General features: G+C 46.3%; 4 protein-coding genes across 8 annotated transcripts in view; 1 reads left to right on the top strand and 3 right to left on the bottom strand.

The window, feature by feature from the left end:
* camkmt (calmodulin-lysine N-methyltransferase) overlaps positions 1–3,817 on the bottom strand; it is a 52,310-nt gene extending 48,493 nt beyond the window's left edge. The window contains exons 1-3 of one of the 2 annotated variants that reach the window (XM_085922899.1): positions 3,013–3,817; positions 2,430–2,599; positions 2,295–2,359 (exon numbers count right to left, since the gene is read on the bottom strand). In XM_085922899.1, the coding sequence (XP_085779025.1) occupies positions 2,295–2,359; positions 2,430–2,599; positions 3,013–3,108 (331 nt within the window). In that variant the 5' untranslated portion in view covers positions 3,109–3,817. The remainder of the gene's footprint in view (positions 1–2,294; positions 2,360–2,429; positions 2,600–3,012) is intronic. The other variant, XM_085922900.1, reaches the window with a different exon arrangement.
* prepl (prolyl endopeptidase like) lies at positions 3,373–8,664 on the top strand. Its single transcript, XM_085922892.1, has 15 exons — positions 3,373–3,607; positions 3,705–3,824; positions 3,904–3,970; positions 4,373–4,520; positions 4,601–4,662; positions 4,731–4,857; positions 4,949–5,165; positions 5,257–5,448; positions 5,523–5,726; positions 5,988–6,157; positions 6,219–6,435; positions 6,540–6,689; positions 7,003–7,129; positions 7,814–7,896; positions 8,398–8,664. Exons 1-15 carry the CDS (start codon positions 3,500–3,502, stop codon positions 8,488–8,490), a joined length of 2,085 nt encoding a protein of 694 aa, XP_085779018.1. The 5' UTR covers positions 3,373–3,499; the 3' UTR covers positions 8,491–8,664.
* On the bottom strand, positions 8,525–14,111 carry slc3a1 (solute carrier family 3 member 1). Its single transcript, XM_085922894.1, has 10 exons — positions 13,693–14,111; positions 13,438–13,617; positions 13,224–13,369; positions 12,965–13,090; positions 12,551–12,670; positions 11,560–11,684; positions 11,286–11,487; positions 11,043–11,225; positions 9,091–9,195; positions 8,525–9,012 (listed from the first exon to the last, which is right to left on the bottom strand). The coding sequence occupies exons 1-10, from the start codon at positions 14,063–14,065 to the stop codon at positions 8,581–8,583; spliced, it is 1,992 nt and encodes a 663-aa protein (XP_085779020.1). The 5' UTR covers positions 14,066–14,111; the 3' UTR covers positions 8,525–8,580.
* An 888-nt stretch (positions 14,112–14,999) lies between these two features.
* On the bottom strand, positions 15,000–23,356 carry ppm1ba (protein phosphatase, Mg2+/Mn2+ dependent, 1Ba). Of its 4 annotated transcripts, XM_085922896.1 has the most exons (7): positions 22,960–23,356; positions 21,442–21,678; positions 19,854–20,782; positions 19,651–19,768; positions 18,971–19,085; positions 18,435–18,492; positions 15,000–17,181 (listed from the first exon to the last, which is right to left on the bottom strand). In XM_085922896.1, the coding sequence occupies exons 2-7, from the start codon at positions 21,467–21,469 to the stop codon at positions 17,152–17,154; spliced, it is 1,278 nt and encodes a 425-aa protein (XP_085779022.1). In that variant the 5' UTR covers positions 21,470–21,678; positions 22,960–23,356; the 3' UTR covers positions 15,000–17,151. The 4 variants fall into 4 exon arrangements, with proteins under 4 accessions (XP_085779022.1, XP_085779024.1, XP_085779021.1 ...); XM_085922898.1 differs by lacking the exon at positions 15,000–17,181 and having other exon boundaries at positions 18,076–18,492; positions 18,940–19,085; XM_085922895.1 differs by lacking the exon at positions 15,000–17,181 and having other exon boundaries at positions 18,076–18,492; positions 22,960–23,355.
* Positions 23,357–24,052: the final 696 nt, after the last annotated feature.

The following is a 24,052-nucleotide window of genomic DNA, read 5'->3' as shown; positions in this document are numbered from 1 at the left end:
ACACGTAATGAGCTCCAAATGTAATTACATATACGGCGGAGAAGTCACCAAGAATTTGAGAACAAGTCTGCTGAAAGTGACGCATCTTACGGACCCGTTCAACAGTTCTGAGCTGTTCTCGTGCCATCCAGTGATCCAGTGCAGTTCAAGCGTCAAGAAAAAAAACACATGGATCGAAATGAATCACTAAAATTTAACACGTGGTAGCCGAGAAGTCGGTCGTGTAAACAGTCAGAGCATCGGATATGGCAACTAAAGTGGAATTGAGCCGTTCCACTCTCCGTCGCCTTTGATTGCGACTCCTCGTCCGCTCGCCTATTGTCGCCTAAGATGTCACATATTGTTCGCATACACGCTTGGCGGCAGCGCAAACACAAAAGCGCAGAGGGGAGAGAAAGAGAGAGAGCGGGTCATGTCGACAGGGGGTAGCAATTTAAAGCTGAGTCGGCGTTTTAGGGCTAGCGGGCTAATCCGGCGGGGCTTTTTAGTCATCCATTGAACAGGACAAGGGACCCCTAAGGATGCGGGCTTGTCCACACCTCAGGGGTGAGGGATTAGCGAGATAGCGAGGGAAAGGTGGCCAAGGTACACCAGATGCACTGGCGGTTGTGTGACACTTTTGCGGGGTGGAGTGGGGGAGGTAGCATGTGATTGGGAGGGTAGCGCATCAGTTGGTATGTGTGTACTTAGAACCGATCCTCTCCCATTTGCAGCAGAAACACAAGCAGACCCCAGGGCTGTGACAGGGTCACCTCTGGTCCTTTCAGAGGCTCCTCTCAACCAGTCCTAATTGATCTCACGCATTGCTAGTCCCAAACATGGGATGGAGAGCAGCGGAGGGGGGGCGGCTCATTGTCTGAGGAACAAGATCTCCTCCACGCAAATGCACACATGGGCAGTTAGGTGTGAGGAGCGTCCTTAACATGGTGCATTACCTTCAGCGCAATCTAAGGGGGAGTGGCTTCAACATGGCCCCGTAAAAATGGCCCACTCTGCTTTCTCTTGTGGTATGATGCCGCAGAGGCAACTTCCTTTTTCAGAGATTATTGTCATGGAGAGAACATCTTGCCAATATGCTACTATGCATACACTGACTTCAATTTCAAGTGTTACTCGATAGGGGTGCTCTCAAGCAAATCACTTTCTAAGCTGATCTGTAAATGACTTCACTATAACGACGCGTCCATGCAGAGGTAAAGAAAGACAGGCAAATCACCTTTGCCATGACACCCCCCCTCGCCAAGCCCCAGGACTTCCTCCCCCCTGCTCAATAGATGCTCTCATGTCCGGCTGTGCTAATCCACCAGTCGAATCAGGAACTCACTTACCCATCTGGCCAAGCATGACTCCAGCTGAGAGGAAAGCACAAACACGGCCGAAGACTCCAAGCGAGACGATACTCTAAGAAGTCCCAACAACTGCTATGAGGCAAGGCGACTCTTGTCTTTTTTTCCGATGCTAGTGTCTCCTTAACGAAGTTTAGGCATACAAGAGCGAACTGTTGGTGTCGTCCGCATGGGTGAAGTCGCCTCTGGCTACAACCTTCACCCTTGACCCAGACTCCTACTGTGCCATCTGTCTGGTCAACGCTAACCTATAATCTTTGACAGGTCATGGCTTTCAAGCATGGCTGGGCACACAAGGAGGCTCTTGATGAATGGATCACAAGGACGGCCGGGGAGGGAGTCTGTCAAGTGAACTTGCCATTGGACGTCAATGGAAGTTGACCAAGGGTGCACCTTAAAGTACCAAAGTTAACCTTCAAACCAGTCTGGATTTTTGTCAGATGCAATTCGGACCTCATTCCAGTTCATGTGCTCGGTCTCCACTGACTGGCCAATTCTGTCCCGAGGCCGTACGTCTGACACGCCTGAACTAAAGTATGCCTGGCAATATAAGTGCAGTATTAATCGCAAGTAGCGACACAGTTAGATGATAACAATAAACTAAATTGTAAGTACTACAATCAAAGTGACTTTTTTTAGAAATGCCAAAAAGGACACAGATCTATAAACGGCGCTCTCACTTTTTGCAGTGCTTCCTTGTTTGCATCCAAATCATTCATCCTAACAGTGCACTCAAGCAATAAGAAACTGCTGTCCACTTCCATGTGAAGGGCATTTGAAGGCAAGCACATGATATGCCAAACAACATCAAAGAGTCAATCATTTGCTTAGTTGAACTCAGCATGAGGCTCACTTAGCGCTGGGCTTTGGACAGTGTGTGTCAGGATGGATAATAGCATGTGAGAGCACAACACACGTTGTCAAGTAAGCAAGTCAAAGGGTACTCACAGACATTGCCGGTGTTGTCGAAGCTATTCAGCACTTCGTTAACTCTGAGAGGACCCATGTTGTCCCTAATAAACATAACCAAAAGGAATGTCAGTGCGCTCACGGTCCAATTGAGATGTACGTTGACATGTGTACCTGAGAAAGGCACTGTACTCTGGAAAAAACACACTCCTGTACTCCACCCACTGCTCCTCTGCGGGGTCACCAGGCGCGGGCCTCGTCCGGTCAAAGAGGTCAAAAGTGGCAAACCTACGGACTGATACCTGTTTGACCTCCGGGTTGTCCACCTGTTTCTGACGCAAAACCTGAGGCGCAAGAAAAAGTGAACGGCTTCTTCAAAATGAGCATTTTTAGCTTAGCTGAAAAGCACAATTACAAAGAATAAAATTATTCAAAAATTAAACAAAAAACCGTGGTAAGTTGCTATAGGTCCGCTGTAATGTCAGAAATTGAAAATTTTATGACAAATGCACTTTTTATTGTTTGTACACTAACTGACAGAGTTTAAATCACACGCATACACACGTAAAATAGTAAGCCAAAATAGTAAGCCCAGGTGCAAATGGTCACAACTGATGCACAATGTAGAGAATTGCTGAAAATGTCCTCGTTGAGAGGGAATATTTAAACTCAAATACACTAACGACACTACGTCATGCAAGCTTTATTTCCATACGGTTATGGCAGCGTTCATGCGGTTTTGAAAGGTCGCCGTTACCTGTCTGAGGAGGGTCCACCTAGCTCGGGCGACATCTGTATTAACGCCGTCGTTAGACGTTTGGGAATCAGCAGCACAAGACGCGTCCTCGTTCATAGTTCTCCTCTCAGAGCGACGTTAGAACGAAATTAAGATGTGAGATTGTCAGATAAAGGCAGAGGCGCAGTCATATAAAAATAGGACTTTTTTTTTTAAAATAAAAAGTACACCGACGCGAATACACTAAAATACATTGGGGGTCACCTGGTAACGATTCAGAATTCACACCACTTCCGTACACTTTGCATATTTGAGACATATTAGTAGCTTTCGGAGCAGTCGACCTCGATTTCAAGAAAGAAACAAGCTACCCATCGATTCTGCTTTCGATTAGTATTGTCTGGAAGTTTCTCTACTACGTCATCTCCAGCCGGTTTTGTTTCAGGAAGCATGTCTGTCGATGGGTTTCTTGCAGGACAGAACGGCGGATAAATTGTAAAATAGTGCAATGGCTCTTCCTGCTGCACTACGTTTAGCTGCACGTTTTGGGACATTGCGCTCACATTTTCTGAATGTTTGTGTCACGAGGTGTCCCCGTTATCGTTACTATACAAAAGTAAGTGTGGCCCAAAAGCGATGCTGCGTTTAAGGACCACTCTGAAGCTGGAACAAGACCAGTTTTGTTCTATTTTGAAGTTGTTTTCTATTTTCAGGAAAGATCACTGGACCATCACTGTCGTGATCTCGAGCGCTACAGGGACTTGAAGGAGTGTTTCAAGAGACACCTGAAGGCAACTTACAGAAAGTTCTCAAACATACCTGACCACTCAGAGGTAATCATTGTACCTCACCTGAATATCTTCCAAGAAAGTTCAACATATCTCCAATGGTATGTGATCTGTCTTGACACAGGTGTACGGTCGTCACCATGTTTATTTTATGGAAGGAAACGCCATCTACAGAATGGAAAAGAAAAAAGGTATTGACAATTGCAGCCAATTCATGCACACAATTTTCAGGCATCAAAAGTATTTTGTATATATTTTATTTATTATAATATTTTGTCATGATTAAGAAAGACTCAAGTTTTTCAATAATCATTTGGCAATGGTTGTGCATTTTTGTATACGTGTGTTTTTTGTATACCTGTGTGTGTTTTTTTTTTTTTTTTCACCACGTTTTAGCATTATTGTGTTGGCTCTCGTCAGATGAAGCAAGCGTGCTTCATGTTTTGACTTTTGAGGCTCCAATTAGTAAATCCCTGACACGATTCCCGAAGTGATATCATGACACCGCTGTTAACTCACTATTTCGCTCACTGATGTGAAATTCAATTCATATTTCATCTCTATTGCTAATAAAATCAGCATTTTGTTCTCAGGCGAGTCGGAACCAGAGCGAGTTCTCGACCTGGGATGCATCTTTGCGGGTGAGGAGGCACAAGAGTGGACTGTGCAGAGAATACGACTTTCCCCTCATGAGAAGCATCTTGCCGCCACTGTGAAGAAGCACGATACAGAAATAACGAGGTCATTACCGGAAAGGAGAATACCGACACATTTGTCTGTTGTTCGAACGAATCCATGCGTTCACGTGACATCTAATCCAGGTGCGTGGTCGTGAACCTTGACCAAAGAAGCATACTCACACTGGACGACGTCTTCAGCTTTGGTAACCTCTTCGAACCGTTTTGATAACGATGGCAACACAAGTATAATGTGATGTTTGTGTCTTATAAGAATGGGCCACAGATGAGGTGTTGTTTTACACCATCCAGGAAGGTCTGAAGTGCCAAAATGTATATCGCATGGACCTGACACCAAATGCCAGCAAAGTACGCTCTGTGTACGAGGAATCGCAGCCGGAGTGAGTATAAAGACTCTAGCAATGTTGAAATTAAGGCTGTTGGTTGTCTTGAGGTTAATGAATATACTTTCTCTCCCCTCCCCCACCTCAGTGTTTTTGTAGAGGTGTCCCTCTCGAGAGACGGCCACATGCTGAGCATCACCTGCAGCAGCAGGAGCAGCTCTGAGGTGTCGCTCGTGGATGTCTCCGACCCCCATCTGGAACCCATCTTGGTCCAGGCGCGCCAGCCGGAGCTGCTGTACCATGTGGAACACTGGAGGCGCAACTTGATCATACTCGCCAACACGGGGCCTGGACAGGAATATCAGGTACCCAATCAATGAAAATGTTGGTGATTTGTGCCTCTGATGCGGGATAAAAGTTTGCAATTTCTCATCATAGTCTTTCTTCATAAAAAAGGTGGTGATGGCCTCTCTCTCTGAGCCCTCCATGATGTCATGGAACGCCATATTCACCCCGTGTCCCGGCACTGTGCTCAAAGACATGGACGTGGTCGGGGACCACTGCATACTGGTTGCCATGACGACAAGCAATGAGCTTGAGCTGATCATCGTCCCGCTTTCCCGACCGAGGGAAGCTTACACCCTGCAGGTAAAAAGAAAAAAAGAAAAAAAAGTGGGGAATATTGGTGGCCATAATCCATATTATGACTTGCACACGTGAAGCTGCCGTCCTGGGCGTGCGCCGTCAACACCGAGCGTCCGGGCCTTGCAGAACAATGCAGCACACTGCAGTTCCTGATCTCCTCTCCGGTCAGCCCCCCAGTGTCCTACCGTCTTCACCCCGAGGGAGGCTTCCTTTCATCCAACACGGGAGACAGGCCCTCTCGGGAGAATTTTATCACTGCGCGATTGAAGGCCCGCAGCCAGGTACGGACAATTGAAGCAAGCTCACTGTTACATTGAAATGTCATCATCAGAGTTTTAATGCTCTACTGCAAAAATTCTTTAAAGGTTCAGTTACAAACACATTAAGTACACCTAATGAGTTGTTTCTAATATTTTGACGACATCAACATTTCAGTATGATGTATTCAGTATTTTCTTATGTAGTTGCACTTTTATTTGAATTCTATTGTATATTACTTGGTATTTTTTGTATTATAGCTTTTAAAATTGCCTCCATGGTAGGACGGCACCTTAGTGCCTGTCACACTTTTTTACGCCGGGGCATGTACAAAAGACATGCCTCTGCTGGCGCACGTCTACGGGGCTTATGGCCGGGACGTCAACGTGCACTTCTGTCCGGAGAAAAGGTTTCTGCTGGAGCAAGGCTGGGCTCTGGCCTACTGCCATATAAGGTAACATCCACCGGCGTCACTAGTAGAAACGTTCATATGGACAGACAGACGTGTGGCGCAGAGGCGGAGGAGAGCGTGGGCTGACGTGGCAGAGGCAAGCTCGTGTTCAGGGGAAGCACAGAGGAGTGGAAGACCTTCAGGCCTGCCTCCATCACCTTTTCTCCTCGGGGGTCTCAAGCCCTTCGAGGACCGCCCTCACCGCGCGCAGCGCCGGGGCCGTGCCAGTGGGGGCGCTGTGCAACACACGGCCAAATATGATGCGGGCGGTCGTGCTGCAGGTACGCAGACATGAGATAGTCGCTCTGTACGGCGATAGTGGACTCCACACATCACACCAATCTTGAATGAGTCTTCCATCTGGTATTTTCCCACCATTTGACAGAGTCCTTTCCTGGATGTGCTAGGAACAATGGAGGACCCCAAACTGCCTCTAACGATGGAGGACAGGGAGGAGTGGGGAGACCCCCTGGGAAACCCCCAACATAGGCTCGCCATCGCCTCCTATTGCCCAGTTCATAACATCACTCCTCAGGTGAAGAAGCGCTGATGGGTTTGATTTTTTTTTTTCTTAGACTGTACAATCTGTTGATAAGGACCAAAACCGAGGTGATGAACTTACTTGTCGAGTAGAGTTTCTAATCCTGCTTCAATGAGTTTCCACAAAGTCCGTGGCACTTGATTAGCGTTCACATCTCCTGCCTCTAATTGGTTGTTATTTTTCAGGCAAAAAAAAATCTGATTAGAGCTACAAAATGGGACCAGAGAGAGTTGACTGTGTTAACAGACCCACTTTATGATGCAGTTTGTGTTTTAAAGCAGGTCGTCCTTTCCCAACTCTCTTTCAGTGCTACCCGTCCATGCTGCTGACGGCTCACGTCGATGACAATAGGGCGCCTTTGGCCGGTGTCCTCAAGTACACCGAAAAGCTCAAGGAAGCGGTGCAAAGTCACTTGAGAGTGGCGGCCATATCAGGTACATTCACACACAGAAATGTGAAGCTAACGTGGTTATTGAGGCATTGTGCACTTTGAATAGGGCGTTGTGCTCCTGTCAGACACGGTCACGGTTCTGTTCGGCGCCTGTCAGCCGTCCGTCACGTGAGGATTTGAAGTTCACCAGCGACGTATAGTCAGGGTCACCTTGTAGTCCGGTTTGCGTGCGTGTGCTCGCTAATTGAGCTCATTTCCCCGCAGACAGGCTCTTTCCTCCTCTCGTTTCTAATCGGACCTCATCGCATCGCCCGGCTTCACTTGTTCATATGCCCACAGCGGCGCGAGACAGGGTGGGTGGGGGTTGGGTTGTCTGCGTACGCGCACATAATCTCAGCTCTCCGGAGTCTATTTGATAAAGTGCTGATGGCACAGAGGGCGGGCGGCGGAGGCCCATTAGCATGGTAAAGAGATAGTGTATCAGAGTGGGAGATTAGACGCCACAGACTGGGAGTTGTCAAGGTCAAGACCGCGCTTGTGAAACAGGCGCAACTGCCGAGATGGCGAGGTGGGGGTCAGGGCACCGGGGGGGAAAGATCATCTGAATTCAAAGCGGATGGACGAGCACAGCAGAGAGTGAGAGTTGGGTAGAAGCTGAGCTGGACAACCAGGGAGGAGAAACTTGTTAACATTGGCTTTTGCCTCCTTCCCCTTTACTTTCTTCCAGACCCTGAACCAAATCTAGTTGTGAAGATTCAACCTGGAGCCAATCACGTGGGACCAGTTGACTGGGACTCCATGCTGGAGGAGGTAAAAACCAAATAGAGTGGGACAATGGAGGGATGGGCAAGTAACACCAGCCATATTCTAAGGTGCCGGGTACTTGTGGAGGCTGCCGATACTCTGCTCTCTCTCTCTCCCTCTCTCTCTCTCTCTCTCTCTCTCTCTGTGTGTGTATATATATATATATATATATATATATATATATATATATATATATATATATATATATATATATATATATATATATATATATATATATATAAAATCATCTGCGACTTGGCTTTTGTTTGTTCTTATGTTAAATGACACAATATAAGCACTGTACAAAATGTATCCAAAAAGCTGGTTTGCCACCTAGAGCAGTCAAACCAACAACCTTCCTTCCCACTCGGACTCGCTTCATTTTATTTTCCTTCTTGTTTTTATTTATGACTGTCCCCCACCACTTAGACTTTCATATCTGCTTAGGTTTTAACTGATCTCCATAAAGGGCTAAATGTGACAAACTGTCTTTCCTACCTGACCCAGGAAGCCCTCCAGATTGCGTTTCTCTACAAGGAGCTGGGCATGGAACCTCCTCGTCCTCTACGCAGGAGGAAGAGAACAAACTTGTGTGGATGACAGCAGAAGACAAGACAAGAGGCCATGTGACTGACTGCAGGGTTGCTTTTTTATTGCGTCATGAGCATTTAATGAGAAACAATGTGCGCGTTAGCATGAGTAGAGAATGTCCAAGGCGCTTAAATAACAGGCCTTCTCCGAGATGTAACACTGGCTCGGGTGGTTGGTATTAAAGCGAGCGTGTGACGAAAACTCAATGGTCAAACCCTCTCCCGCCTCAGTAGCGATCGCCGACTTGCTGACCGCCTTTCCGTCGTTGGCCCGGTCGGTGCTCATCAGAATTCGCATCTGCTCGGGCAGCTCCGCCACCGCCGACAGGTCAGTGACGGCCGAGCTGCGGCCCACATTAAGCACCAAGAGGAAGGCGCGCTCCATTCCGTCCAGCTCTCGCAGGTAGGCCAAGATATTGCGGTCAGCGTAGACGTGGCAGAACCAGCCCCGTTGGAGGGGCAGCTCCGACTGACGAAGCGCGCTCAGACGGTGGTACTGAAACAGCGCTGAGTCTTCATCTCGCCGCTGGACCTGGACGGCGACGTGCGGCATGGTCGACTCAGTGTGCGGTTGAAATAAAAAAAGGGATTTTGGGGGGGCGCTGCGTACCTCCACGTTGACGTTGCTGTAATTGGGGTGCACAGGCAACCATGTCACGTTGCTCTTGTCGCTGAAGCCCGCGTTGGCGGCGCCACTCCACTGCATCGGAGAACGCTGAGGAAACAAAACAAACTTGAAGGGTCAATAACCCTGCCGAAAATTACGGTATTCATTTTTGTATAACCTCCTGAGGTTATACAAAAATGAATACCGTAATTTTCTGACTATAAATCGCAGTTTTTGTCATAGTTTGGGTGGGGGGGCGACTTATATGTGATTTTTATCAAAAAAATTCAAAAATCCGCGACGTAGTGAAACCGCGAAAAACGAACCGCGATGTAGCAAGGGATTACTGTCATTTGAACTGCAAGTGACGTCCCCCGTGCCGCGCGGGGGTTGTTTACATAAGAGACAAAGGATTTGATCACGGGATGACGAAGGGCCCCACATACTACCGGCATCATTAACGGCTTTGTTTGTAAGTGACAAAGAGTTTGAAGGATTTAATGATTTGGAGTGACACAGAAGGTTTGAAAAACTATTATGGCTTTTACGCACGCCCGGTTCTTCCCGACGGGAGATCTATTTCACTTTCGTGGATGAAAGTCGGGGGCCGGCGCTCGGCCGGGTGGCTGTCCGGGGACGGTGGATGGGGCTCGGACATGGCCTTTACGCACGCCTGGTCATACTCTACGAAGCTTTCTTTCACCTCCGTGGATGGAAGTCGGGGGGCGGCGCTCGGCCGGGTGGCTGTCCGGGGACGGTGGATGGGGCTCGGACATGGCTTTTACGCACACCCAGTCCTATTTATGGAGCTCTCTTTCATCTCCGTGGCTGGAAGTTCAGTAGCTATTGGCTCGTTGAACTCTTGTTTTGTTAAATAAAGAGCCGTTTACCAAACCCACGTCTTTCTTGGTACTTTGTTAACGCTACAACATAGATCGCTGCAGCCCACGCGCGCCGTTGTTGACATGAAGAATGAGGAATTTGATCGATGGATTTAATGATTTGGAGTCACACAGATGGTTTGATAATGTTGTTGTAATATGATAGTTATTTAAAATATACTATATATACCGTTATATGGGTAGGTGGTATAATTATAAATGCAATTTGCAACGGGTCCGACGTCAGCATACGCGGCACATACGCAGCATTGTTTACACATATGGTTTGATAATATTATTACTATATGATAGTTATTCAAAATATACTTTATATATCGTTATATGGGTCTGTGGAATAATTAGAAATGCAAATCACGACGAATCCGAGGGCGAGCGTACTCTGCATTGTTTACGTAATAGATGATTGATGGATTTAATGATATGGAGTGACACAGATGGTTTGATAATGTTGTTGTAATATGATAGTTATTCGAAATATATTTTATCTATCGTTATATGGATCTGTGGTATCATTAGAAATGCAAACAAATAAACAAATAGTCCGACGTTAGCATATGCGGCACTGTTTACATAAAGCACATCGATGGATTTAATGAATTGGAGTGACACAGATGGTTTGATAAACGTGTTATTTATGTAATACTTACTTGAATAACTCTGAATGTTACGTCAGGCCCGTTCTCAGCTCCTCGTTTGTGTATATGTTACGTTAGCATACCGTATCGTTTAGCCTGTTGTTGCTGGTTCATGTCGGTTTTTGGTGTTGGATTTTGACGAATACATTCGCCCCAAAAGTGCGACTTATACTCCGGAGCGACTTATATATGGGTTTTTTTTCACTTTATTGTGCATTTTATGGCTGGTGCGACTTATACTCCGGAGCGACTTATAGTCCGAAAACTACGGTAAGTGTAAATATTTGGAGCAACCTAAATTTGAGACTGTCTAACGTATTGCTACCTGAAAAGCATTTATCTTTTTCACTGCCATTCGTCACGACGGGCAAACGTGTTGGTATGGTACGGTAAAAAAATACAATGAAATGCATTTTACCGCACTACGTCCGCTCGCCGGATCATGAATCGCACTCTCGGTCGTGTTGATGCTCTCCATGCCGATCTCTTCGCCGTAATAGGTGGTTGGCGTACCGGGAAGCGTCAGCAGAAGCATGTTGATGACCCGTGTATAGCGCTGACCCGCCCTCGAGGCCAGGCGAGGCGTGTTGTGGTTACCAACCTGAGCCGAGGACAATGGACTATGAGTGTGGAACAATAGTAAGGCGGCAATGCGACTCACCATCCAGTTGGGCCAGCGTCCGATGGGCATGTTGGCCATCCAGATATGCACCAGATATCTGGCCCACAGGCCACTGGCATTGAGAGGCAAGTCCAGAAAGTACAAGTTGAAGGGCAGGTCGCTCTCTTTCACCAGAGATGTCCCGTAGTACATCATGGTCTTTTCCACCTCGGGCTTATCGTACGACTCGCTCATCATTAACCTAAAGCGCAGACACGACTCAAAATGGAACAGTTGCATTTCCAGTTGAACAACAATATGGGAGGAAGTGTACCTGTATCTGCCTGGTTCCCGGCTGAAGGCGTCCATGTGAGCCCTCCACTCCCTCAGCAGATCATGCAGGCCAAGCTGCGTGGTGGTGAAGTCGTGATGGAGGTCCTGCTCGGAGGTCACGGACTCCTGGAGCGGGATGGAGCATACTGTCGGCTACTGTGGTGTGTTGCGGGGGGAGGGGGCAGTTGACTTTGCGGTGAGAGGAGCGTGCTGGTCACCAGTCAATCCCAGAACACACTTACAAAATGTATTTTTCATGAGGTAACAGAGAGCCCAGGCAAGCATGTGGAGAAGATGTAATACTTTCAGACAAGTAAGTCTGTTTTGTTTGTTTTTTTCCCCACCTAAAACCTCAAAATCCTACCAGGTAAAGCGCTACACATCGAACCTTGGTAGCGGTCCTTCTATTCTTTGTTTCACAACAATTAGGTATTTCTGTTACTTATTCAGAGACTTTATGATTATATTTAGTTTTACTTACTCTGTTATTACACAAATACGTATGATAAAATTCAGGCAAAGGCAGCAGGTAGGCATAAAGATAAAGGTCTTAAAGTTGTGTTGAGATTTTAGCAAGGACAATTTGGAATGTTTTATGTTTGTTTGATGAAGGTCTAGTATCGGACCGCAATAAATGCGCAAGTGTGTGTACTTGTGTCTTTTTGCAAAAAAAAAAAAATCATTAAGGAAACTTGTTTGGGTTCTGCTGAAACCGCAGTTGGAATGCTGTTGCTTAATTTGGCTCAGAATAAAGCAGCCTGCTATAAAGTGTGATGATAACAGATAATAGCCCGCCTCCAATTGGCTGGATTGTGCCAAAGAAGACACACACACATAAATCCTGTTGTGAAGTGCAACTTGGCTCTGAATTTTCGTGACACGAGTGAAATCCAGCAGTAGAATAGCGACGAGTTGATCCACTCAAACATGCCCCAAAAACGGATTTTTTAGCCAAGAGCCAATGTTCTCACACAGATGGTGTTCAAACTCACAGGTGGCTTGTCGGGATCCACCTGGGGTTCGTCCCTCAAATGCGTGGCCTCCAGCAGGTGCTTCACCGCATCCATCCGGAAGCCGTCCACACCCTTGTCCAGCCAGAATTGGATGATATCCTGTAATTAAAAAAAAATACCATGAGGAACAATCTTCACTTGCACTTTGAGCTGCATGAAAGCAGTTAAAAGCCTACAAACTCAAGTTAATGTTTAATATCAAGTGGATGTCTCAGCAGTTGACAAAGGCCGTAAAGTGGTTTTGCCAGGAGACCTGGTGGTTTTTGACAATTCATGATGCCAAAGGTTGTTTGAAAGTCATAAAAAAAAAAAGAAATTCTTTACAATATTTTCAAAAGTAATCAAAACGGGGTCCCCCACACACACACACGAGAGATTCACACGCCATCTTACAAGCATCTCCTGTCGGACAAGAGGGTTTCTATAGTTCAGGTCAGGTTGTTCCTTGAGGAACTGGTGCAGGTAACACTGCCCTCGAACAGCATCGTACGTCCACGATGAGTTCCCAAAGACGCTCACCTGCCAGAAGTGGAGCAGGAACATTTAAAGGGACAACAAAAAAATCTGCGATTATTGTGCATCGCTAATGTGGCGATTCTGGCGAACCACAGGTGACTGATGTTTGTAATGGGCCGACTTGACTTCAGCCTACCCAGTTGTTAGGTTTAGGTCCTGTCGCATTGCAGTCAGCCCACACGTAGTAATCGTGGTAGTGCGGATCTCTGGCACGACTCAGGTTGAACCAGCGATGCTTGTCGCTGGTGTGATTGGGAATAAAGTCCACGATGAGCTTCAAACCTGGGGGAAGCAAACACGGTCACATGCCGCCAAGCGGTCCATCACAGTGAACTGCTTGAGGGCTTCACCTAATTTGTGCATCTCAGCCAAAAGCTCATCAAAGTCCTGCATAGTCCCGAAAAGCGGGTCGACGGCCCGGAAATCTTCCACGTCGTAGCCCGAGTCCTTCATAGGGGAGCGGTAGAAGGTACTGACCCAAACCGACTTGATGTTCAAGTACTCGAAATGGGCCAACTTCTCCTGAATGCCTGACGAGGACGAACATGCCAACGAGACATCAACATCCACACGTCCATCTCGGAATGAAATTGATGGGGACTCACCTTTGAGGTCTCCCACTCCATCCCCATCAGAGTCCCTGAAAGAGCGGGTGTACACCTGGTAGATGGGGGAGACCTGCCACCAGCTGAGGCAGCGGGGCGACAGCACCACCACGCTGATGGTGAGGGCCACCAGCGTCAACGTGCACGCCATTATCAGCCAGAACAGGACCTCTCGCGGGACTCGGTAGCGGGCCTGCGACGAGTAAAGCAGCAGCACCTCCTTGGGCATGCCGGCATACGGCTTGATTTGCGTATACTCCTCATCAGGGGGGTCCGTTGCCAACTTGGCTTCTGGCTCCACAGCGATGATGTCTTCTACGGGGTTGCTACCTTCCACGTCCTGGTAGCCTGGATTGTGCCTTGACAGCTCCATGCTAGTCGCTAAACTTGGTTTAGGTGCTCCGTCTTTTATGAGTGTGGAGGTCAGCGTTCTTTCCTTTGGTTTTATCTCCCACAGACATGCGCACTGATAGTCCAACCTGAGGAATGTTAAGGCAATAGTTAGAGATTAGCTTGGTCAATCCCTGCAGAAAAAGCTCATGGGAGGTACTTGGCTTTTACAAATCCAAACTGAGCACTGATATAAAATTATTTTATGGAAGCCTATTGCTGCCACATCAGGGATAAAAGTTCACGCTACAGCACGTGTCAATAAGACTATTTGATACATAGCTCTCGATACATGGGATACAATACAAGAACATTTTCAAGTGGAATTGGTCAATTCGGTTAATTCAGTAGGATTACAAGCCCAAACTATTTAAATTGATTAAATTCAAAGAAACAACATATCACCACCATCAAACCGACATTGAGACGGATTCAAAAACCTGCTGTGCATCTCTCATAAACGACGATTTGACACAATTCGATTACAATTCACGGATGAAACTGTATTTAACCCCAATGTGATAAGTTTCACATTCTAACGAGATAAGGTAAATCATTAGAAATTTTAAATGTTTCTGGATGTTTTTGTTCTGCTGTGGCAGCTATACATTTTTGCAGCACAAGAAATGGAGGAATTGTGGAAGATTAATGTTGCTCATGGCAGCTTGGTTCTATTTACCTGTCTTGTGCTTGTCTACCGTGGTGCCAACTACGTGGAATGGTCTGTGACATCTGTACACAGAAAACAGCAAACAAGCAGGAGACACACAATTCTTGGCAATAAACAAGTCTGCCTGGCCTACTGGGTTTAAAATTACTTTTTTTTTTATATATATGTAGTCAAAATTGTCATTACGGGAGCATTGACAAAAGAGAATTTAGATCCAAAAAAAAAAAAAAGGCAAAGAGCTCAAGGGTTTAAACAAATGTTTTTATTGAAGTTTCTGGTCAAAAGTACAGGAGGATGCACTGGAACTTGTAAAGTTGACTTCTGTCTTCAGACTAAACAAACAAATGGTAACTATGGGCAGTCATGTCCAAGATGGCAGCAACGCAAGTGCATTTTGTTACATTGCAACAGACAAAGCGGTGGCTCCGCCGCTGGGTTTGAAATTCTTTTTATTAACGTTTCCGGTCACAACGTCTGGTACGATCGGACTCAGATGACCTGGTGTTGGATTGGCGTTGCGCAACCCAGACCCGCTGCTACTTGTAAACGTTTCTTTTAGCATAAAGCTAATCAAATGTGTGTGTGTGTGTGTGTGTGTGTGGGGGGGGGGTTACATCTCTTGCTGATGAAATCCTTGTAATATTTTAACAAGCATGCATCTTTTGACCACCGGTCATCTCAGGATAATTGAAAGTGATGACAAGTGACTTTGAAAACAATAACATATACCGAGATTCACATCAACAACACAAATTTGGCGCTGAAAAAAAAGCAACCTGTACAGTTCATATTGTGCTTCATTTGCTTTTGTATTGGCATCATCGCCGCCTAAAACAAAAATTCTTCTGAGTACGAGAACATTTATTTTCACATTGCTCATAAATAACTTAGTCAGATAGGAAACAAAAACCAGTGCATTGTTAGGTGGGAATTTTTGTTTTTCGTAACTGTCCGCTGAAAAGCATGCGTCTCCAAATTATGTGAGTTGTCTTCAACAAAGGTGAAAGGGAAAAAAGACCACAAAAGTTTTAAATGCATGTTTTTCTTTGGACGACGGCATTACAGCATCTGTCATTTCTGGGAATGTGTCAAGTACTCAAATGTAAAAAGTATTACTCGTTACAGGCAAGTTCTCTAAACGCAGTCTTGGGTCCTGGTAAAACTGCTCAATGCCATGAAGTATATGCGGCAGAACTTTAATTTATATTAAAAAAAAAAAAAAAAAACTCTCATTTAAAAAAGCATCCAGGCTTGAACTGGAAGTTTGCATTCAACTAATCAACAGTTTCCCATCAACCGTTTTCAACCTGTCATGTGACCTGCATCGCAGGACAATTAAAACAGGCTTTTAGCGAGTCAACTCATGTTCAACTAATTAATTGTTTATTAATTTTACAAATCACAAAAGGGAAGTGGCAGCACAAGTGGGATCCAGTGTGTGTCAAAAAGGTGAGACTGGATCTGGGTTTTCGACAGAGACACAGACAGACAGACACAGACAGAGACACAGACAGACAGACACAGACAGACAGAGACACAGACAGACAGAGACACAGACACAGACAGACATAGACACACACACACACACAGACACAGACACACACACACACAGACACACACACTCACTCTTTGGAACATTATGGTTTTGGAATCCTGTCCATGGCCTTGTGCGTTTGTGTTCTACCACACTAGTGCAGCACGACGTATGCGCAAATACAGATCACACTCCCGCACAGGTCAGATTGGGCCACAAGACTGGGTTTGAATAAAAAGCAACTGAAAATATAAATATCTCTGTATATTATTCAGATATAAATTATTCTGGACAGTTTTTCCACATATGGCAACAAAGCGCGTTGGGTCCAATGACGATCAACCAAGTGGCGAGTTGAGGAAGCACGTGCAAAAAAAAGAAAAAAAGAAGAAAAAAAAAAAAGAATTCTGCAGCATTTCAAACACACCTGCCCAATTGGGACTGCAGGGGAGGCTTTGTGGTGTTCAGGTGTGGCAGTCTTTGGACATCACGGCAAAACAACAACAAAATTATTAAGTGGCTTTCAGGCAAAACGACAGAGAGTGTTTCAAGCAAGTGGAGAGCATCAGACGAGTCAGGAGAACTCGGAAGCTTTGGAAATGGTTGAGCAACATGTGAGGTTCTCTAGTCTTTTATGGTCCTTGAGAAGTGGGAGAAGGGAAGAGCGAGGCAGTTACGTAGCATAAAACAAGTGTGCTTTCTTCTTGCCTCCATCATAATCTTCCCAATTTCAACCACGAGTGAATTCTCAGTGGAGGAAAATGTAAAGAAATATAAGATGGACAGAAAAAAAATGAAAGTTTCAATCCTGCATCTTTTTTCGTAAGAATGTCTGTTTTAAGTCCTCCAGGCAGATCAGGAACTTCTACCAGTGACACTCCAAGTTGGCGCCGCTCTGAAAGGAGGACAGGCATCCCGCCAAGAGAGGAGGAGGAGGAGGAGGAGGAAGACAGGACGGGACGGGACAGGGTCACATTATGGACAGAGGGAGGAAAAGAGAAAGTGGTTATAATGTAAAGATGCTTCCAGTGAGCACCCTGAACACAAAATAAAAGTGAAAGCAAGCAGGACACAATTTCTATTCTCTCAGGGCTGCACAAGAACTTGAAGGACTCTTGTTGACAGGAAGTGACGGACAGCAACTGCTGCTGCTGTTGCGTGCGGTTGAAGAAGAGCCTGCCATAAGAGGGAGGGGGCGGACGATGCATGCATGTTTGACATAAGGGCGGAGGGGGTAGTCCATTGTCGGCACACAAGACGCGCCTCCGCATGCTCGCGTCGAGTGGACGCAGAGGGGAGGTGGACAGAAAAGATGGGCCGGCCCTTCGACATGCCTGCGAGACTACGTGAGGTCGTATGCGTAGAGGTGAGAGCAAGTGGCGGGAAAAGAGGAAGTCGAGGGCCAGGGGGTGTGATTATTTAGGTCATCACTTACCAAATGAAACAGGAGGGCTGCGTTAATCAGAGGGTGAAGACAGTTAGACACGTGTTTTCCATCCTGCTATGGCTTCACGTGCACGGCAACTTCAAGCGGCAATTTGCATTTTTTTTCCGTGGAGGTTATCCACACTTCAATCAACCGGGAAGGGTCACCCTAGACCAACTTCAAATACTTCTATCAATTTATTTATTTTGTTGTGTGTGCTGCCACTGCACACTGTTGACATTTGTGAAGCTACTGACACCCAACTCGGGCATCTGTGCATGTGGCTCGTTCCGTGTCTTCCACGTTTGAAATGGATTGACAGAAGTATTAAATTGGTTATGCAGAAACAAACAAAACTTGTCAGAAGGGCAGAAGTGTGGACCATAACATTTAGAAGTCCTTAAGTTTAATGTGGCAAGGGGAAGAGGATGAAAATTCAGTATTTTGACCTGGTTAGGGGTCCAAAGAGTGACACGTTGACTGCAAATATACAGCCGGGAACTTAGTCCAATACGGCAACGTGCTCTAAGCCTGAGTACCAAACAAAAAGTCTTCTGAAACAACGACATTACAATCATGGAGGCGCTGAACAAACTGCTTCAAGTGACAACAGGACACTTGCAAAAACACACTCGGGAACACAGCGCCGCCCTCCACAGCAATCATTTGGACTTGTCAAATGATGAAGACACAAAGTCGTGGATAGCACGGCGGATACTGACCCCTTCTTCTTCTCTGTACGGATTTAGACTGTTGTAGACCGCTTCGATAACGCTTTGTCTGCAAGAAGAACGGTGCAATTAATTCAAATGACGAGAGCCAACAGAGAAATGTGTCACATTTTGAGGATTATCGTTAACAACTCCATAGAAACATCAAGGGAAGAAACTTTTAAGTTAGGCTCTTCTCAGGTTGCTTGGCAACGTCATTAAGACGTTAAAGGCACCAACAACTTAATTGACTAAGACGGCGTCCCAAAGAGTCGAACCATTGTTGTGGAGAATGTCAGTCAATAATAGATTACTTGCATCATCATTTAAAGCCAACACCCCCCGACACACATTTCCACAAAAAAAACAAAAAAACATCTTAACTACTGAAGAATAACTACTGTCTGTTTAGAGAAGACTTAACTCTTTGTAACCAAGCAATTCAAAAGTCACACTTTTCGCATGCTATGTCTTCTTTAAGTGTTGGCGTGTTGAGGTTTGCCCATAGAGAAAACACCTTCTGATGGCGGAGAGGGGGGGGCTCTTACTTGCTGGCAAGGCCTCCCCCTGGCGGCAGAGCGGGCATGCCACCGTCAGCCGACAGGTTCCGCATCACCGTCGCCAGGTCAGGAAAGCCCTCGTCGGCTGGCACCGACAGCATCGCTGAAAATAACGTGGAGAAAAGACGCACCCACGTCAGTTGACTGTGGTGGCAAGTTGCCAATAAAATGTTCAGCCAAAACATTCCTCTTGCTGCTTCTTTTTTGGGGTTTACCAGCAGTAAACTGCCCAATAAGCCAAAACATTTACATTAGCAAGCAATGCTAAAATACTTCATTCTGCTCCGAGACATTCATAAATCCATTCGGTGAACATCTATCTGGATGATTTGACCATAATGTCAAACAGCTGGAGAGTCCTCGTTGCCACGGAAAAGAGCTCAGAAGCAAACGAGCAAATTAAAAAGGCTTTATGGCCCTCGAGAGGGACGAGAGACGGAGGAGGCCGACGGGGGAGAGCAGGGAAGACGCTGCATGTCTGAGCGAGGGAGACGAGAAAACCATGTCGGAGGGCCACGAGGGGGAAAAAAGTTGTTTGCTGAAATGGAAAGGGAGGTCACTGGATTGAATGAGGTTTAACTCAGTTGGAGGTGGTTAGACAATAGGAGGGCAAAGACTGAAGGGGAAAAAAAAAAAAAGGGGGGGGGAGAGATTTGGGTCAAGCTCACCTTCCACACGGGACTCCAGGTAGTTGTTGAGCTCAGCATCTCTGCTCACGGCTTCTGCCGACACTTTGGGAGTGTTGGGCAAACACACCAAGATGACGCTCATGTTATCCCGGCTCCCCTAAGGCAGACGGCGGGAAAGAGTAAACGGGTGAGAGTGCAGTCGGTGCCTTTGTGCCAAGATCTGCTCCTGCCTCTACGCAAACCTTGTGCAGACAGGTGTCCACCACTTCATTACAAACTCTCTCCAGGTCGTCGGACACCTCCAGGCGGGATTTGACGAACTCGCACAGCTCCTCGTTGGACATGACGTCCCAGATTCCGTCGCAGGCCAGGATGACAAACTGATCCTGTTCGGGTGTCCGAAGCATCTCGACAACCTCCGGCTCAGGGCTGACCAGCTGCTCGGTGGGGCCCCGGCCGACCACGCACTTGTAGTCATAGTCCCCCAAGGCCCGGGAGACGGCCAGTGACCCGTTCACCCTCTGGATCATGACAGATCCGCCGGCGTTCTGGATACGCTCCCGCTCGCGCGGGTTGCACGGCTTGTGGTCGTGCGTGGAGAAGCTCACTTGGGAGTTGCGGTACAAGACGGCTCGTGAGTCGCCGCAGTTCATGAAAAAGAAATGCTCGGGTGACAGGAGCACACCAACGGCCGTGGAGCCGCTTCGGTCCATGCCGTTGCGCAGGTCCGAGAAGCTGCGCATGTGCTCGTCGATCCTCAGGAAGCCCACCCGGATGCCTGCCTTAACTGCCTCCACTGAACGGGGGAACTCTGCCAGAGGGGCGTCGGTGGCGCTCTCCGAGGCCCCGGTCGAGGCGGCCGTCGAACTTTGCTGCCCCGCCACTCCAAAACTGGCGCTGATGATGTGTTCCAGGAGGTGCTTGGAGCAGTAATTGGCCACCCTGGAGCCCGCGTGGCCGTCGTAGACGGCAAAAAAGGACCAGTCGCTCAGTCCGGGCGTGGCCAGTCCCAGCGCGGCAGTGTGGGCATCTTCCATCTCCACTCGCCAGCCCTGCATGGAGCTTAGCCCGTAGCGGATGCCGTTGCCTTCGCCGTGGGCATTGTGCTTTTCCGTTTTGGGCTTGTCCAGGAAGGCACCCATGACTTTGCTCTGCGGAGACCCGCGGCTGCCTGCGAGAGAGGACACGCAAGACAGTGAAACAACCTGACCGCGAAACTAAAATTTAACTACGTATGCTACTTAAACGAGATCGGCATTCGTTTTTTAAAAAAAGCTCAACTGTACTGACGACTTGCGGGTTTTTGTTCTTCCTCAACTTGGATAGAGATTTCAAACCAGTGCTAATGGCTTTAAAAGCACCGCTCCCAGATTCAGATTGCTTTACATCTGAAACATTTTGGTTTTTTATTTAGCAGTTATTTTAACAACGCCAAAGAAATAACAGAACCCAGCCGCGGTGCTAATTACTCTTCATGAGCAGAAACAGACGAGTCACTTTGGTTTACGCTCAAGCTTAAGAGCTTCCTTGGCACCGTTGGTTGCCAGGAAAATTTAGTACCTACCGAGCATTGGATTTCTGATTGCTCCATTCATTGCGTACCTGCATTGACTGAATGAACGCCATCGGGTTGCCCAAAGCGAGGGAGATGCTTTGCTTTCTAACTGCGAGACCAGCAACTGTCCAAAAATAAAGCCATGGGAGCAGTCACTTTTTTACCTCAGTCTCTACTTCCACTATCAACTGAAGAGTGATGTAAGAAGTATCCCGGCAGTCCGAGCCCAACGTCTCCATAGTTAGCAGGTTGGAGTGGCAGTTGAGAGGGATTACCGTAATTTGTTTCAGGTGGTCGCAGCATGCCGACATGTCGGAGTTGACTCTCGGCTAATCTTGAACAACCGTGCCCTTGTAAGCGGTGAAAGGTGTCATGAAAGGCCCAGCTTTGATTGAAAGTCGGGTGAGCCAGATCGAGAAGGGTCGCTGGATTCAGACGAGCAGGGTCGTTTTAACGAGCTAAGTCAATTTAGCGGTTAGCTGCTGATGGGATGCGCGCCGGCCAGGATCAGCCTGCCAAACACACGGGCGTTCACTTGCACCAGCTCAGATCTCACTCATGTTTGCCGCCATAAAAAGTACATTACGTTAAAGTGCAGGCAAATTGGACTTGAGCCAGCTTTACATCTCTGCTTAGGCACATGACAAATAATCAAATCAATGTATATATATTAGATGCTTTTACAAGAACGGAGAGCTCGCCAGGGATATCTTAAACCATCCTTGGTTGATGACTCATCAGAAGTTCCATCAGAAGCGGTCAATTTCCTGGAAGAGCAGCACTTTGAACGGACATTGTCAGTCTTCCGTTAGCGCAGCGCCGTCGGAAACGTCAAATGCGGCGAGACGGGAGTCTAGCGGGGCATAGGAAGGGAGTGGCAAATGTGTTGTCCTCTTTAGGACCAGGGTGAGTGGTTAGCGACTGGATACTTCCTGTCCAGATACCCTGTGCACCAGTCATGTTTTTCTCCCAGAATTGTTTTACCGTGCGTGAATAAAATTGGTGGCCGCAAGAAAACACTAAGCACAATAACTAATTTCCCTCAATATATGTATTTAAAAAAAAAAGGGTATAGATCACTAAGTCAAAAAAGTAAAGTAGTATTTGGCAGTTTAACAGGTCAGGTGTGATGTCCAATATTAGATTCATTTTTTATTTTATTTTTTTATATCTGTGTTTGACTTTCCTTGAATTTCAATCTACTTGCCTATTTCTTGTATTTTTTAAAATCATTCACATTTGGCAGGGCTTAGTTGTTTCAAAGATATTTCTTTTCACTTTGATAGACTTTGATTAGATTTCAATTGCCACCATTTCGAGTGGGAGCAGTATTGGAGGTTAGCCAGTGTTGCAGAATTGTCTTGTTGGTAGCCCTAGCTATGAACGGGCCAGTGCATCAACAAGCCCCCTTTTCTACTCTTGCCTTGGCCACTAATGACGTGAGCTTATAGAGCCCACAAACAAAACCAAATGCAAATACATAAAAGGCCCTTTAAGACATGGTCACAGACTTTTATTACGGTTGCATGAATTTCATTTCAACGTGCCGACACTAACATGTATGAAAGAGACTGCCACTCATACACCAAACTACTTTAACCACCCAATTTTTTGGGACAATTTTGTCAAGGGAGCGTGATATTAGGCGCAGCTGATGTCAGGCTAATTAAGCCCTGGCTGAAACTGATATCAATTAAGACGTAGCTAACTTGACAGTTGTCAAATTGTACACAGAAATATTAACAAATGTTGCACACGGTAGTGTCGGGAGTTTTCCCCATCCGTGTACTTACTGATAAAGATGTGGGGTGTCTTCGAGTCCTTGTTTGTGTGGCTTCGGCGACAGGTTGTGTTTAAGGAGCCGGGCTTGTTGTGATAGGCTTAGCGCTCTTCAAACATTAGCCTCTGTCGTCCATCGGCCGCTAGCCACCTAGCACGTATTGAAAGCTATCCACTCAGTTCCCCTCTCCGCCCGTCTCCGCGTCGGCGTAGGGCTTTCAAAGTCATGTTTGAAATGAGTGTCAGGTGAACGTAGACGAACTATCGGTTGACAGGAAACATAATTATTTGGACACGACGTAAACTGTCAGCTAACGTTGGCTAAAGCTAAGTTAAATGTATGAAGCAGATGACGTTCTTTTTCAACGTCCAGTGGGGAGGCGTTGCCAGCTGCTTGCGCCGTGTCTCTGATTGCACAAGCACTGATTTGAGCTCGCGTTCTGATTGGCCGGTGGAGATGTCGCTCATTGGTCCTCTGACGTACTGTAAATACTCCACAGCTGGCGTGTTCGGCTGGCTGTCCAATTCATTAGGTACACGTACACAAACTGATTAAAAAAACTGTAACTGTATATATACATATATATATATATATATATATATATATATATATATATATATATATATATATATATATATATATATATATATATATATATATATATATATATATATGTAATCTACCTACCTACCAATATTATTTAATAATATACTTAAATAATACTTTTTTATTTATCTATCTATATCGCACTTTTTACACAATGGACCCATAGTATTTCAATAGCTAGCTATAGGACACAGTCTAATAGGCCAATATGCAAAATACAGGAGCACAATACTTGTTTTTTGACAGCAAATAGAATATACAGCAGGAATCAAACAGAATCAAGCAATATTGTTTATTTGTATATGCGGTATACCTGTATATTTGTGTGTATACAGATAGACAGGCAGGGAGGCACCCTCAATGTAAGGTCCTCATATAATTGTTGGAAATAATAAGCTCTTTTATTGGACCTCATTGCGCAGGTGTACCTAATGTCGTGGGCAGTGCCTGTGTATAGCTAAATCATGTTTCCCTAAATGCACATGTGTAAATGTTTCCTG

The sequence above is a fragment of the Syngnathus leptorhynchus genome, chromosome 10 (genome assembly GCF_054491065.1).
Source record: "Syngnathus leptorhynchus isolate UIUO chromosome 10, UIUO_Slep, whole genome shotgun sequence".
Lineage (NCBI taxonomy): Eukaryota > Metazoa > Chordata > Actinopteri > Syngnathiformes > Syngnathidae > Syngnathus > Syngnathus leptorhynchus.
Note: the sequence above shows the minus strand (reverse complement) of the source record. Positions and strands in the feature narration are given on the sequence as shown.

Excerpts from the sequence above, each read along its gene's own strand:
- prepl (XM_085922892.1), top strand. The coding sequence starts at position 3,500 with ATGGCTCTTCCTGCTGCACTACGTTTAGCTGCACGTTTTGGGACATTG. Across the intron at positions 3,608-3,704 it reads GTTATCGTTACTATACAAAA|GAAAGATCACTGGACCATCA; the intron begins GTAAGTGTGGCC and ends TTCTATTTTCAG. Across the intron at positions 3,825-3,903 it reads ACATACCTGACCACTCAGAG|GTGTACGGTCGTCACCATGT; the intron begins GTAATCATTGTA and ends GTCTTGACACAG.
- slc3a1 (XM_085922894.1), bottom strand. The coding sequence starts at position 14,065 with ATGGAGCTGTCAAGGCACAATCCAGGCTACCAGGACGTGGAAGGTAGC. Across the intron at positions 9,196-11,042 it reads CGGCGAGCGGACGTAGTGCG|CGTTCTCCGATGCAGTGGAG; the intron begins GTAAAATGCATT and ends TTGTTTCCTCAG. Across the intron at positions 9,013-9,090 it reads ACAGCAACGTCAACGTGGAG|GTCCAGCGGCGAGATGAAGA; the intron begins GTACGCAGCGCC and ends GTCGCCGTCCAG.
- ppm1ba (XM_085922895.1), bottom strand. The coding sequence starts at position 21,469 with ATGCTGCGACCACCTGAAACAAATTACG. Across the intron at positions 19,769-19,853 it reads TGGACACCTGTCTGCACAAG|GGGAGCCGGGATAACATGAG; the intron begins GTTTGCGTAGAG and ends CGTCTGCCTTAG. Across the intron at positions 19,086-19,650 it reads CCTGGAGTCCCGTGTGGAAG|CGATGCTGTCGGTGCCAGCC; the intron begins GTGAGCTTGACC and ends CGTTATTTTCAG.